At 45.7% G+C, this 16,062-nt stretch overlaps 1 protein-coding gene across 1 annotated transcript; it reads left to right on the top strand.

The window, feature by feature from the left end:
- The first annotated feature begins 4,164 nt into the window (after positions 1-4,164).
- pdcd7 (programmed cell death 7) lies at positions 4,165-11,720 on the top strand. Its single transcript, XM_041991298.1, has 5 exons — positions 4,165-5,158; positions 5,230-5,368; positions 5,443-5,673; positions 6,122-6,209; positions 11,431-11,720. The coding sequence occupies exons 1-5, from the start codon at positions 4,214-4,216 to the stop codon at positions 11,573-11,575; spliced, it is 1,548 nt and encodes a 515-aa protein (XP_041847232.1). The 5' UTR covers positions 4,165-4,213; the 3' UTR covers positions 11,576-11,720.
- Positions 11,721-16,062: the final 4,342 nt, after the last annotated feature.

Genomic DNA, 16,062 nt, shown 5'->3' with positions numbered 1-16,062 from the left:
CAAACTGATGGATGTCAGTGCTCCTGCCTGCTGCTCCTGAATAAAGATATTTTTAAAAGTGACAGTAATGGCTAAATTATCTACACAACGTAAATGTAGAGCAGCTGTAACATGAGCTGATTTAAATGAGTTTTACCAAATAAATCAACAAGTATGTGTGAAAAAGTAATAAAGAGGGAAGATAAAAGAGTGATAGTGAATAGAGATGAACAGGGAATCAGTGAAATATAAGTTAATTAGGAATAAATTTAGGTGGTTATTAGTCAGTTATCGAAGGAATATGGAAAGCAAAAGGGGACAAAGCAGTTTTAATAAATATTTAAACAGTTTTAAATAAAATTTATTGGAGAAAAGCCAGCAGGCTCTGGATAATAACAGGTCACCCCCTCTGTTATTTCCTACTATATGTAATGGTTATATAACATTTTACAGACAAGAAAACAATCATGGTGAACTGTGCAGCATTTGGATGCTCCAACCAGTCTGAGAGGAGCTTCCCAGCGTCTGGATTCCCGAGGGACCCAGAACGGAGGAAGAGGCGGCTTGTAACGTCACACACATTTTTATTCATTTTAATACGTTTCCACGAGCCTAAGTCATACTGAACATCAAATTCTAGGAATCTATGAATAACACTTGATCAGTACACTGAAATAAATAATAGAAGACCGTGACCACACTTATTCAAACTAAACAAAAAAGCTGGGAGGCCATGGGGTAAAAGGCCAATATCTATAACATACAAAGACATTGAACAGACATAATTATTTTAATGCAGGACGTCTGACAGAATGTAAATGTATTTTCGTGACTTATAAGACTGATGTTGCATCGACTTCCCTCTGAAAATGAATGGAATGAATTGGTGATAAACGCAGTCTGATCCGGTTTTTGGAACGTCTACAGTAACCCGGAAGTGCGGTGCCATGTTTTCTACACGGGAGTCAATGAGAGTGTCACGACTCTGAGTATATCGAGGGCTCTGGGTTGTAGGAAGTTATACTTCACCCCCAAACCTAAAACAGTGGTTCCCAAACTGGGAGGGGCGCAGCAAGGCTAAACGAACATAGTTTTTGCACAGCGAACAAAACGTGCAAATTTGTGAAAGTACCAATAAGCAAACGATAACGAAACAACAGAGATTTCAACTACCAAAGAAAAGGACAAGAAAATATGACGAGGCGCATCCAAACCTGGTCGAGCCCAGAAAGAAGAGAATAGAGGCAGAAAGAAGGAAGAAATTCCTTCTTTCTGGCCAATGACATGGTTTTAACTAAGTTAACGTAGAAGCAGAAAATAAAAATTAAAGACTGTTTCGTGGCATATTTCTTCATACACTTCTTTGTGGGCATCGAGGTGCATGTGGGGGTAGGTGTGTCTTGATATTATTGTTGTCGATAAAAAGGGAGCCCTGCAGAAAACGTTCGAGAACCACTGTCTTAAAAGTGCTTGTGATGTTTTATAGGCTCGAAAACACCAGCAAAAAGGCTTGAGTCACGTGTAATCTGCTTCTTCCTGAAACTGACATAAATTTGGAAACCTTACTGTACTGAACCCTGTAACACCTAACCCTCACCTGCTTCACTGGAACTGTACGAACCCTCACCCGCTTCACTGGAACTGTACTGGAACTGTAAGAACCCTCACCCGCTTCACTGGAACTGTAAGAACCCTCACCTGCTTCACTGGAACTGTACTGGAACTGTAAGAACCCTCACCTGCTTCACTGGAACTGTACGAACCCTCACCCGCTTCACTGGAACTGTACGAACCCTCACCTGCTTCACTGGAACTGTACGAACCCTCACCTGCTTCACTGGAACTGTACTGGAACTGTAAGAACCCTCACCTGCTTCACTGGAACTGTACGAACCCTCACCCGCTTCACTGGAACTGTACGAACCCTCACCCGCTTCACTGGAACTGTACGAACCCTCACCCGCTTCACTGGAACTGTACGAACCCTCACCCGCTTCACTGGAACTGTACGAACCCTCACCTGCTTCACTGGAACTGTACTGGAACTGTAAGAACCCTCACCTGCTTCACTGGAACTGTACGAACCCTCACCCGCTTCACTGGAACTGTACGAACCCTCACCTGCTTCACTGGAACTGTACTGGAACTGTAAGAACCCTCACCTGCTTCACTGGAACTGTACGAACCCTCACCCGCTTCACTGGAACTGTACGAACCCTCACCCGCTTCACTGGAACTGTACGAACCCTCACCCGCTTCACTGGAACTGTACGAACCCTCACCTGCTTCACTGGAACTGTACTGGAACTGTACGAACCCTCACCCGCTTCACTGGAACTGTACGAACCCTCACCCGCTTCACTGGAACTGTACGAACCCTCACCCGCTTCACTGGAACTGTACGAACCCTCACCCGCTTCACTGGAACTGTATGAACCCTCACCTGCTTCACTGGAACTGTACTGGAACTGTAAGAACCCTCACCTGCTTCACTGGAACTGTACGAACCCTCACCCGCTTCACTGGAACTGTACGAACCCTCACCTGCTTCACTGGAACTGTACTGGAACTGTAAGAACCCTCACCTGCTTCACTGGAACTGTACGAACCCTCACCTGCTTCACTGGAACTGTACGAATCCTCACCTGCGTCTCTGAAAATGAAAAAAAAAGAAACAAACTTTCTCTCCCATTTGACTTTATCACTCAGATATTAGAAAACTTGAGCTTTCTCCGAATGCAATACAAATCTGCTTTTTCAAGCATTCGGTGCATTTTTCTCACCCTACTGGTCTTTCTTTCTTTCTTTCTTTCTTTCCTTCCTTCCTTCCTTTGTTCCTTCCTTTCTGGCCAGGTAATCACCAGTATACAGCACAAAGCAAAAGTTTTAACACCCCTTTCCCAAATTTTCTAGAACAGCTCTGAAGTCAAGATGAAGAAGAGGATGACGATGTTTCTGAATACTTCTTTGTGAAAGGCTTTTATGGAACAGTGAGTTGGACCCACAGCGCCCCCGTGTGGGTAATCTGAGGATAATAAACTGGCTTTCCACCAGAAGTCTCCATTATGGTTCCTTGTTTTAGGGTGGGTTAGTGAGGCTGGGTTTTATTGGTGAAAAGGAAAGAAAGCATCCATTAAACAGAATCCTGATCAACGATAAAACGTGGCAGAAACAGTTCATAAGTAGTGAAAAGTTAAGTGTGGTTAAAGGAACGTTCCAGACTTCTACATGAACAGAAGAGTTTTCCTTTCAGAAATATATCATTCAGGATGTTTTAAAGACAGATATAATCAGAACTGGAATCAGATTTTTCTCTTTTCCTTTTCTAAATGAAAGAATTTGACTTTAAAACTATGAATAATATTCTTCCACCCACTGAATGTTTTATTTCATGGTTTAGCTTGGGTTGTAATAGGGCGGCTGCAGCTCAGGAGGAAGATTAATTGTCTTCCAGGTGGAAGGTTGGTGGCGGCCATCATTCCAGGCTTCCCCTGACTCCATGCCTAGGTGTCCTTGGGCAAGACACTGGACCCTGCATTGCCATCGGCGTATGAGTGAGTGTGAATGGGTGAATGTGACATACAGTGTAAAGCGCTCTGAGTGGTCAAACTGACTGGAAAAGTGCTGTACAAGTACAAGGTTCATTTAGCAATGCATGCAGAAACTCAGGAACATCTCTTCTACAGTTACTGCATTATTAAATCCTTCTGGGAGCAGATTGATGAGAAAGATTTATGGGTTTGACTATAATGAAGTTACATTTGGAAATAGTTGTCTAAACAAAGATGCAAATTTCTTGTCTAAAAATGTTTGGATTTTTGGAATATTTTACATCCACAGATCTTTCTCTAAATTTATGCAATTTAAGGACGATTTTTAAAAATTTTATGAGACTGATAAGATTTAAAAAAACAGAAACATTATCTTTATATACTGAACCCCTGTGAATTTATTAATTTATTTTTTTCTGTTTGTTGTTTCGTCTTTAAATGGGGTACTTTCATGAGCTATTGGGAACATTTGGTATATTTTTATAATAATAATAATAATAATAATAATAAAATGGTTCAATCGTTCCCAGTGAAAATGTAGTTGTAACTACACTCCAGTTCAGAAGAGGGCGCTAGTGAACTCAATGAACGCAGAGCTGTTGTTTAAAAAAAAAAGAAGAAGAAGGAAACCCACGAAGAAGAGTGTGTCTGATCAGCAGGAGCGAGAGGACGGTCTCTCTAGGATGGACGGCTTTTACCAGGGAGCTCAGCGTGCTCCTGGGCGTCTCACCGGCGGCCAACCGACGCCTCACACCGTTGCGGAGCTACTGGAGCACCCCGCTCCACGCTGGAATCGGCCGGTTTATGACCCGGTCGGCGTCCGGGGCAACTTATCTGTTCCTCCTCCTGAGGAAGCGGGTTTTGGAGGGCCTCCGGTCCTCCCTCCTTATGGCTTTGATCCTTTGGTACCTCCGCCTCCTTTCGGCTGCCCTCCTCCCGAACCCTTCCTCAGGATGTCCCTCCCAGCCCCGGTAAACGCGTATGGCAGCGTCTCGGCGTTTCAGGGTTTCTCTCCACAGTTCAGGATCGGACCTTCTCAGTACGGCCGCGAGTCCGAAGCAGACTGCAGCCAGAGGCGGTGTGAGGACCACCGAGAGGAAGGGGACCCCCCGCGTCTTCGTGACTGCAGCGGGAGGACAGGACCACAGCCGGAGGATCAGGAGGCTCTGGAAAGGAGGCAGGACAAGCAGTGGCTCTGTGAGTTCTTGCAGAGCAGAGGTAAAACCAGGACTCTGGAGACCCGGAAGCACCACACACGAGCCATCTCTATCCCGGGTCTCAGAGAGGCCCTATACGGGGCCGCCCAGCTTATCTCACGGCTGGAGGAGTCCTGTCACACTCTGAAACAACACCTGGAAGATGGCCAGGTGTGGGAAGACTCCTTTTCTACGGCCTTGCAGGTGAAGAAAGAAGTGCAGGACAAACTGAGCATCCTTATCGACACCTGGTCTGTAGATGGACTGAAGGCTAGGCTGTCCTGTCTCAGATGTAGGAGGACCCGGAGTCTGAGGGCAAGGAAGGAGCTGCAGATGGAGGCCAAACGGGCAGAGGGACGCAGCTCGGAGAAAGAGGCTGCCATCGATAAATGGAGAATGAGGCGGATACAGCAGGTGGAGGAGAAGAAGAAGGTAAGAACAGCATCAAGTCCGACTGTGTGATGCTGAGACTGGGAAGAAATGAGAGTTTTGTTGTGTATCAGGAGCGGGAGCTGAAGATGGCTGCCGACGCGGTTCTGTGTGAGGTTCGGAAGAAGCAGGCGGACGTGAAGAGGATGCAGGACGTCCTGAGAGCTCTGGAGAAGCTGCGCAGGCTGAGGAAGGAGGCAGCGTCCAGGAAAGGTGGCTTCCTCATGGGTTGGTGCAGATGATTGGGGACGTCTGTGGGACTGGCTGTAATCTGTCTGTGTTGCCAGGCATCGCCACCCAGCAGCAGTGTGACGCGGCGTTCACCTGCTGGCTGGAGCAGCTTAGGTGTGTGATGAAGAGGAGGACGGCGCTCTACTCGGTGGAGGAGAAGGCCCTGATGGTGATGCTGGAGGGAGAGCAGGAGGAGGAGAGGAGGAGGGAGCAGGAGAGACGAGTGAAGAAGGACAGGGAGAGACAGCTGCAGAGGAGACGCAGAGTGGATGCCATGTTGTTTGGAGGTAACTGGTCAGACTGGGATGGACCGGGTCAGACTGGGATGGACCGGGACAGACTGGGATGGACTGGGATGGACTGGGACAGACTGGGATGGACCGGGTCAGACTGGGATGGACCGGGACAGACTGGGATGGACTGGGACAGACTGGGATGGACTCGGATGGACTAGCACAGACTGGGATGGACTGGGTTGGACTGGGACAGACTGGGATAGACCGGGTCAGACTGGGATGAACTAGGACAGACTGGGATAGACCGGGTCAGACTGGGACAGACTGGGATAGACCGGGTCAGATTGAGATAGACCGGGTCAGACTAGGATGGACCGGGTCAGACTGGGATGGACCGGGTCAGACTGGGATGGACTGGGTCAGACTGGGATGGGACAGACCGGGATGGACTGGGTCGGTTGCTCTGGTAGCAGCCTCAGTCTTCTTCGTATGTTTTCAGAGGAGATTCCTGCTGACGACGTGCTGCAGCCTTTCAGAGAGTTTTATGGCCAGGCGGAGGCGTCCCTGCCGGCTCTGCTGGAGATCAGGTACGTCTCCAGTCTCCCTACCAGTCTCTGAAGAGACCAGAAAAGCCACAGCTCACAGAATTTCATGGACCTGAGATTCAGAGGAAGAAATGTGGACACATTCAGTGAAGATTTCCCAGCTCTAATATCAAAGAAGTTGTTCTCAGTATAAACGCAAAATAAAACCAGAAAGCAATGATAGTATTCCTCATCCTCCATCTTTTACTCCCAGTAGAACATCAGCAACATCCCAGATAATGAAACTGAGACAGCTGGCACGGCGTAAAAAGTAGTTCCAGGGTGATGTACCGCACGATGTAAAAAGTAGTTCCAGGGCGATGTTCCGCACGGTGTAAAAAGTAGTTCCAGGGTGATGTTCAGCATGTTGTAAAAAGTAGTTCCAGGGAGGTGTTCAGCATGGTGTAAAAAGTAGTTCCAGGGTGGTGTTCAGCATGGTGTAAAAAGTAGTTCCAGGGTGGTGTTCAGCATGGTGTAAAAAGTAGTTCCAGGGTGATGTTCAGCATGGTGTAAAAAGTAGTTCCAGGGTGGTGTTCAGCATGGTGTAAAAAGTAGTTCCAGGGTGGTGTTCAGCATGGTGTAAAAAGTAGTTCCAGGGTGATGTTCAGCATGGTGTAAAAAGTAGTTCCAGGGTGATGTTCAGCATGGTGTAAAAAGTAGTTCCAGGGCGATGTTCAGCATGGTGTAAAAAGTAGTTCCAGGGTGATGTTCAGCATGGTGTAAAAAGTAGTTCCACGGTGATGATCAGCGTGGTGTAAAAAGTAGTTCCAGGGTGGTGTTCAGCACGGTGTAAAAAGTAGTTCCAGGGTGATGTTCAGCACGGTGTAAAAAGTAGTTCCAGGGTGATGTTCAGCACGGTGTAAAAAGTAGTTCCAGGGTGATGTTCAGCATGGTGTAGAAAGTAGTTCCAGGGTGGTGTTCAGCACGGTGTAAAAAGTAGTTCCAGGGTGATGTTCAGCGTGATGTAAAAAGTAGTTCCAGGGTGGTGTTCAGCATGGTGTAAAAAGTATTTCCAGAGTGGTGTTCGGCACGGTGTAAAAAGTAGTTCCAGGGTGATGTTCTGCACGGTGTAAAAAGTAGTTCCAGGGTGATGTTTGGCACGGTGTAAAAAGTAGTTCAAGGGTGATGTTCAGCACGGTGTAAAAAGTAGTTCCAGGGTGGTGTTCGGCACGGTGTAAAAAGTAGTTCCAGGGTGATGTTTGGCACGGTGTAAAAAGTAGTTCCAGGGTGATGTTCAGCACGGTGTAAAAAGTAGTTCCAGGGTGATGTTCAGTGTGGTGTAAAAAGTAGTTCCAGGGTGATGTTCAGCACGGTGTAAAAAGTACTTCCAGGGTGGTGTTCGGCACGGTGTAAAAAGTAGTTCCAGGGTGATGTTCAGCGTGGTGTAAAAAGTAGTTCCAGGGTGATGTTCGGCATGGTGTAAAAAGTAGTTCCAGGGTGGTGTTCGGCACGGTGTAAAAAGTAGTTCCAGGGTGATGTTTGGCACGGTGTAAATAGTAGGTCCACGGTGGTGTTCAGAACGGTGCAAAAAGTAGTTCCAGGGTGATGTTTGGCACGGTGTAAAAAGTAGTTCCAGGGTGGTGTTCAGCACGGTGTAAAAAGTAGTTCCGGGGTGATGTTCGGCACGGTGTAAAAAGTAGTTCCAGGGTGATGTTCAGCACAGTGTAAAAAGTAGTTCCAGGGTGATGTTCAGCATGGTGTAAAAAGTAGTTCCAGGGTGATGTTCTGCACGGTGTAAAAAGTAGTTCCAGGGTGATGTTCAGCACGGTGTAAAAAGTAGTTCCAGGGTGGTGTTCGGCACGGTGTAAAAAGTAGTTCCAGGGTGATGTTTGGCACGGTGTAAAAAGTAGTTCCAGGGTGATGTTCAGCACGGTGTAAAAAGTAGTTCCAGGGTGATGTTCAGTGTGGTGTAAAAAGTAGTTCCAGGGTGATGTTCGGCACGGTGTAAAAAGTACTTCCAGGGTGGTGTTCGGCACGGTGTAAAAAGTAGTTCCAGGGTGATGTTCAGCGTGGTGTAAAAAGTAGTTCCAGGGTGATGTTCGGCATGGTGTAAAAAGTAGTTCCAGGGTGGTGTTCGGCACGGTGTAAAAAGTAGTTCCAGGGTGATGTTTGGCACGGTGTAAATAGTAGGTCCACGGTGGTGTTCAGAACGGTGCAAAAAGTAGTTCCAGGGTGGTGTTCAGCACGGTGTAAAAAGTACTTCCAGGGTGGTGTTCAGCATGGTGTAAAAAGTAGTTCCAGGGTGATGTTCAGCATGGTGTAAAAAGTAGTTCCAGGGTGATGTTCAGCACGGTGTAAAAAGTAGTTCCAGGGTGATGTTCAGCATGGTGTAGAAAGTAGTTCCAGGGTGATGTTCAGCACGGTGTAAAAAGTAGTTCCAGGGTGATGTTCGGCACGGTGTAAAAAGTAGTTCCAGGGTGGTCTTCGGCACGGTGTAAAAAGTAGTTCCAGGGTGATGTTCAGTGTGGTGTAAAAAGTAGTTCCAGGGTGATGTTCGGCACAGTGTAAAAAGTAGTTCCAGGGTGATGTTTGGCACGGTGTAAAAAGTAGTTCCAGGGTGATGTTCAGCATGGTGTAAAAAGTAGTTCCAGGGTGATGTTTGGCACGGTGTAAAAAGTAGTTCCAGGGTGGTGTTCAGCACGGTGTAAAAAGTAGTTCCGGGGTGATGTTCGGCACGGTGTAAAAAGTAGTTCCAGGGTGATGTTCAGCACAGTGTAAAAAGTAGTTCCAGGGTGATGTTCAGCATGGTGTAAAAAGTAGTTCCAGGGTGATGTTCAGCATGTTGTAAAAAGTAGTTCCAGGGAGGTGTTCAGCATGGTGTAAAAAGTAGTTCCAGGGTGGTGTTCAGCATGGTGTAAAAAGTAGTTCCAGGGTGGTGTTCAGCATGGTGTAAAAAGTAGTTCCAGGGTGATGTTCAGCATGGTGTAAAAAGTAGTTCCAGGGTGATGTTCAGCATGGTGTAAAAAGTAGTTCCAGGGTGATGTTCATCATGGTGTAAAAAGTAGTTCCAGGGTGATGTTCAGCACGGTGTAAAAAGTAGTTCCAGGGTGGTGTTCAGCATGGTGTAAAAAGTAGTTCCAGGGTGGTGTTCAGCATGGTGTAAAAAGTAGTTCCAGGGTGGTGTTCAGCATGGTGTAAAAAGTAGTTCCAGGGTGGTGTTCAGCATGGTGTAGCATCTCTTCTTCTAACATGTCTGGAAATGTCTGGGAAGTGAGGAGACCAGTTGCTGGAGTTTTAGGAGAGGAATGTTGTCCCATTGTGGTGTGACTCAGGATTCTAGCTGCTCTACAATCCTGGACCTTGGTTGCTGGATTTCTGCTTCCATGATGCTCCAGATGTTGTGTACTGGTGAAAGGTCTGGACTGCAGGCAGGCCAGTTCAGCAGCTGGACTCTTCTCCTGTGAAGCCATGCTGGAAGTCTTCCTGAGTGGTTTCCAATAGAGAATCATGTCTGCTTTCAATGCAGAAGATCACCAGCATCCAGCCTTGTCCCCAGCACACAGAGATTCCTCCTGATTCTCTGAATCTTCTGATATTCTTCACTGTAGATGGAGAATCTTCAAAGTCTGAGGAACATTTTCTGAATCTTTAGAGCCAGTTTGTCTCAGATAGGTGAACCTCTTTCCATCTGAGAGACTTAAAGGCGTGTTTCACGTGCACAGTTGATTTAGGGGTTTTACCAGGATCTTGGGTGAAAAATTCAGTACTATGTGTCTGCAGACCCAGAGACCTGCATTTCTAGACCCCTAATGTTTTTGCTAGAGTGCCACCGTTGGATGATTGTGAAACAACAACTGCATTTCTGGACCAGCGGGTCCTCCAGTGCCAGGGTCCAATACCAGACTGCAGACCATGTTCCAAATGCAGCCATTAAATCAGAGTCCAACCTAAATGTTTAAAGCTTAAAATAGAAATAAAAGTTGCTTTGTACGAAGCCAGTGTGACATTGGAAGCTTGTCTGTGGTAATCCAGACCACCATCTTTCCTCCAGGCCCCAGTAGCTCTAGTTGGTCTCAGACCAGCAGCCATGTTCTGCCTGGTGTGATCTGTAAAAAACGAGTCTGGAGACATTTTGTTTTCACGTTGAAATCCACGTTATTGACGGCTCTATGATGCGGCTTAACCACAGGTCCGTAGTGGTGGCGAAACATCGGACTGTAGCCACGTCAACACCCTCATCATCCAGGCAGGAGAGACGCTCCACTAACATGGAGATGAGATGGCAGCGATGCCGTTTGTTCAGAGCGGTGATGAGGCTCTTAAATCCGGGTTGTTCTATGTTAACTGAGCGCTGGTCTAAGGAGGAAAAGTTTTGTTTCTAACGTTTGTCTCTCTGTGTCTCTGGGAGCTGCTGGATTTATTAGGCCAACTCACAAAAATTGAACATTTTTCTACTTTCTTGTCACGTCGCCCCCGTGTGCACGTCTACATGAACGAGCACAACTTTTCAAATGCATGAATGTCGCTTGTCACTTGGCTGGAGGAGGGCGGCCATTTTCACCTCACTGTACAAGTTCCATAGGAAATGATGGAGAAGGAGCGACGTGGCCTCCGTGTGTCCAGCCCTGAACTGGAGAGGTGTTCGCTACTCACGTTGAATTAAAGCAAAGCAGTCAGGGCTGTGGGAGGAGTCTGCATCAGTGGGAGGAGTCTGCATCAGTGGGAGGAGTCTGCATCAGTGGGAGGAGTCTGCAGCAGAGTGCTGCAATGCCAGTAGAGCCCGATTTATAACTGAAAACAGCATGAGAGCGAACTGAGAAGGACCAAATAATCACATCACTTCATTTTTGTGATCGCTAAAAACCCAGATTAAAATTCAATGAATCGCCCAGCCCTGCTTCTGGTTCTGAACGTTTCTTCTGACAGAATAAATTCTAATAGTTTAGTTTCACCACAGTACCATCCAGCTGGGCTTATTACACCGAACTACTCAACACTGGTTAAAACATGAATGTAAATATTTTCCTTTACTGCTGTTAAACAGCCAGTTTGTTCCTGCTGAGGTTTATTTACAGCTTTCACACGTTTTCTTCACGTGTCCTACACGTCTGCTGCATGTCTCTTACGTGTCTGTGTCTGAGCCACCAGAGTCTCACTTTTGGACACAGAGTGTCATTGGCTGTCAACCTAACAGTTGCATGTTGAGTTGCTATGGCAACATAAAAAAACAGGAAATATTTTTCCAGTAAAAATTAGGTGAGAAAGTGATGTTGTTTTCTTCCAGGAGAGAGTGGGACGTGTTTCTGGTTGCAGCAGATCATCCTGATGGTTCCTGGGTTCCTCAGACCTGGATCCTGCCAGAGCCCCCGTCAGACCGGGCCTGGGCCTCCGCCCTGCAGCCCACCGATGCTGAATCCGACAGGCTCTGACGCTCACGGAGACGCCACAGGCCCACGCTTCCTGAGAGAAGCAGATGACGTTTAAAGTCTCTTTTACCCCAGAAGGGTTTGTTTCATCAGGATGTTTGTTTGTTTCGTTTCTTTCAGAACAGAAAATAAAGCAAAACGAAGCGAAGCGACGGTTTTTAACCACATTGTTCTGTTCGTTAATGTGGCCTCCATCAGGCTGTCCGTCTTCACTGGTCTCATGATTTCATTCAGCGATGCATCACTGTGTGCTGCATCCTCACTTCTACATCACATCATTATTTATCGTTATTTCAGAAATCGATCTGAATGTCCTGATAACATCATAAACATGTAAACAATAATGTTATTTTCTACTTCATTACTGAACTTTATTGTTCCGTTGCTGGAAAATCCAGAAACATCATCATTACTTTACTGTGGTGTTCTGGTGAAGCGGCCCTCCAGGGCAGCTGTGTTTTGACCCGCCAGGCTTTCCGTAGTCAGTTCAGACAGAATGTGGAAGTTAAGATGTTTGTCATGTTCTCCTTCATGGCCAGAAAACATTAGCCTATTCACTTTCTAGTCAATTTGTAACTGAACACAGAATATTGATGATCTAAACATTTGTTGAAGGACAAAGTTTTATTCCCTTCAGTCTGTTGGAGCATGCTAACCGCTAGCTTGCTAATGGTATTTTCCAGAGACGAGGCAAGTTTATCTGCAGCACGATCCAACCACAGGGTGATTCAAAGTGCTTTACAGAATACAAGAAGCGTAATTTAACGTTTAAAACAAAAGACAAAGAAAGAACATTGGATAAAAACAGTATGAAAACATGATCAAGTTTATAAATTCCAGCTTAACAGAACCAGATCCAGACCTGGGGCTTTATTTATAAAACTGTTGTAGCAAAGCAAACTACAAACGGGGTCTGTGGTGCAAAAAGCAAATGCTGCACTTCAACTTTAAGATTTATCAAGCGTGCGCACGCACGTCCTCCACCTGTTTCCGTTTATAAACCAGAATCAGGTCTAAAGCGGCGCAGGTGAGGGACACCTTGCCCCGCCCTCATGGTATGCCTGTAATAAATATTCATCACATCATTTCCGTGATGACTCGGGAGGGAAAAAGAGTTAAAAAGAGGAATATTTCGGGGTGTGAGACAGAGATCCTGATGAACCACGTTGGAAAACATAAAAATGTTTACTTGGTGGACACGGCTTGGACGTTACTGGTGTCAGAAAGACAGAATAATGGCAGCAGGTGGAGATGCTGTCATTACAGTGTCAGAAGAGAAGACACACCAGAGGCATCGCAACGTCTGGCTGGATGTCTCAGTCAGTAGAACATCCATCTGCCATGCAGGAGGCTGAAGTTTGATTCCCACAGGGTGAATCACTTAGAATAAAAGCGTCTGCTAATTATAGTAATGTTTCCAGTAATGTGGTGTTTTGTTTTAATCTATAAAATAAATATGTACAGATACAATCACCAATATTAACCAGGTGGACAAGGAGCTGCAGGGAATAAAGACCGTCTGGACAGAAATGAGGACAAGAATAAAAACGTGTAAGAATAAATACAGAAAATCCTCCTCTTGTGTGTTTCGTTAGCATAGCATCACTTCTAGACCTCCAGCCTCCAGTCTGGTCCCGCTCTGCTGGAATGAAGGACCAAAGCTACTTTCCACACTGATGCTACATGCTGGCAGCAGACTGTCACCTTATTTATCTGGATGGTTTTATAACATGAAGTTTTGTTTTACAACGACAGAACATGTTTTAGTGGTTGAGCTTCTTATTAACATCATCTCCCTTTTTCCTGGAAATCTTTTTTTTTTTACCACTAGCGTGGCTCTTAGGAGGATTAATATGGAACGTGTCTTTATTCATGTCTGCAAACAGCTTTAATATCTAACATGTGATGTAAAAGGTAATAGTGGATTGTGTACAAATGTCTCACATTTCACATTAATTACTTTGTTTTTATTGTGGATTGTTGGTGTCACCGTTTCCTGTTTCTCTAGATTTCATGTGTACATCTGGGTCAGAGTAGCCGTGGAAGTGGGAACTTTCTCCCGTCAAGTTTGTTTTTTGTAAATCTCAAAAGTTGATAATATATTTGACGTACGCCATTTTTAGAAATGAGGCCCCAGAACTCTAAATAAAAACTAGTCCATGCAGCAGAGAACAGGTGGGTCTTTAACCTGGATCTAAATAAACTGTTTCAGCTGATCTGAGGCTTTCTGGGAGTTTGTTCCAGACATGTGGAGCATAGAAGCTGAATGCAGCTTCTCCAGATGATCTGAGGGTTCTGGCAGGTTCATTCTGGGTGTGAGAGAGCTGCAGACACCCCCTCACTAAGCAGGTGCTCACTATGTGGCCACACACACACACACACCTTGATGCCATTTATTTGTGTTAGATTTTTGTTAATGTATTGATCCACCAAAGATGGATCCTGTTTGGTTGGTTAATACATTAATTTGGTTTATTTTCAGTATATGTGTTGGTTTGTCTCTAATCTTTCTCAGATCAGCTCTTTCATGGACTCGCCCATGAGTTCTGTAAACCAGGCCTGGTGTGCTTAATTGGATTGGATGGCACTAACCAGGCGGTCGGAGGAAAGGCTGGAGATGGGGCAGTAGTAGTTTATTTTCATTTTTGCTTTGTTAGTTTAAGTGGTTTTGTTGGTTGAAGGAAAGAAGGATGAAATTGTGCATTTTGTGGGGAGGTGGTGTAAGTTAGTTTGTACTGAATGTTTTTAGGGGTCTCAATTGTGAAGACACTCCTTTTTGTAACTGAATGGTTTAGGCCTTAGCCTTTATATACTTGGGCCCAATCCCATTTCTCTTTGTAACCCCTTCCCCTTAAAAACGGAAGGGCTGAGAGTCCACCCCTACAAACTGGGACCTTCAGCAATCACATACCTCATCGGTAGTCACTAAAGAACATTTTACACTGGAACTGGAAGAAATTTAAAAAACAATAAACAGAACGGACTCAGTCTCATTAACAATAAATGAAAGCCAAACAACCAAAAACAAGTCTGATAGAAAATAAAGTCTCTATAAACAAAACTGGCTTTCAAAAACCTGCAAAACTGCCAGTTGTATTAAAAAAAGAAGGAAAAAACATGCTGTGCATCGTTGCTGTTTATGAACAGAAATCTTCCTCGATGCTGCGTGTTTTTAACACACACACCGGCACACCGCGGCTCTCTGGGAATCCTCTGGAATTAGCTGCCATTGCTCTGGATGTGTATTCCAACGTGACAAATCGGAGCGCGAGAGCGTGAGAATCCACTCAAATGCGTGAGTCTCGCGGCCGATGCGTGAGCGTTGGCAGCCCTGCAGACAAAAGCAGCAACCGGCTCGTGCAGGTGCTTCACCGCGGTCTGGTGCTGCATGTCAGATATGATAGAGAGATCCCTCCGCAAGAGCGTCCAGTCCAGATGCTCCACGGTGACACCTGTCATACAGAGAGAAATGGGACTGGGCCAAAGTGTTGAGTAAAGTATGACATAAAACAAACAAACAAACAAACAAAAAAACTCGTGTTCATTTTTTCCTTACTGTGCCATTATTTGTTTATTACTTACAGCGACAGGCCTATACAGGCCGTAATGTAGAACTTTAATTAAAATTCATTGTGTTTACGGGCATAATCTCTTTATCTCTGTGGCTTTTTGTGTGTATTACCCTGCACCTCAAGAAAGGGTGGTGTGCGTAGAAACACTTGCTTTTTCATATAGGACGGAATATTTTTCATACCCCTCCGTTTGAAGTGTGCCTCTGGAAAATCTTCATTTGAAGGGGTATGTAGTCCGACCACTTACCCCTACCCCTCTGTCCTAAAAGAAATTGGGACGCCCCTACCCCTGAACACGCAAAACAGAGAGGTAGGGCTAAGTGGAGGGGCCAAGGTGTGAAATGGGGTTCAGCCTTAGAAAGACAAGAGAGAAGGGGATGCTGGATGTATATGACGTGTGAATAAAAACCCAGAGCTCAGTCAAGATTGGAGTTGGATGTGGTTTCCCCCTGTTTTCTAGTGCTATACCTCGGTGGATGTCGGCATTGTGCAACTTTGCGGGAGTAAATCAAGAGGTCTCTGATGTATGTTGGTCCTAAACCATTCAGAGCTTTCTAGACCAGCAGCAGAACTTTAAAGTCTATCCTCTGACGGACCAGCAGCCAGTGTAAAGACCTCAGAGCTGGACTGATGTGGTCCACTTTCTTGGTCTTAGTGAGGACTGGAGCAGCAGAGTTCTGGATCAGCTGCAGGTGTCTGACTGATGTTTTAGGTAGAACCTGTAAAAACACTGTTACAATAATCAAGCCGACTAAAGATGGAAGCTGGACTACTTTTTCCAGGTCCTGCTGAGTCATCACATCTTTTACCCTTGATATGTTCTTAAGCTGATAGTAGACTGACTTTGTGGTTCCCTTCATGTGGTTCTCAAAGTTTAGGTCTGAGTTCATCACTAGACCCAGATTTCTGGCCTGGTTG

The sequence above is a fragment of the Melanotaenia boesemani genome, chromosome 1 (assembly GCF_017639745.1).
Source record: "Melanotaenia boesemani isolate fMelBoe1 chromosome 1, fMelBoe1.pri, whole genome shotgun sequence".
Lineage (NCBI taxonomy): Eukaryota > Metazoa > Chordata > Actinopteri > Atheriniformes > Melanotaeniidae > Melanotaenia > Melanotaenia boesemani.
Note: the sequence above shows the minus strand (reverse complement) of the source record. Positions and strands in the feature narration are given on the sequence as shown.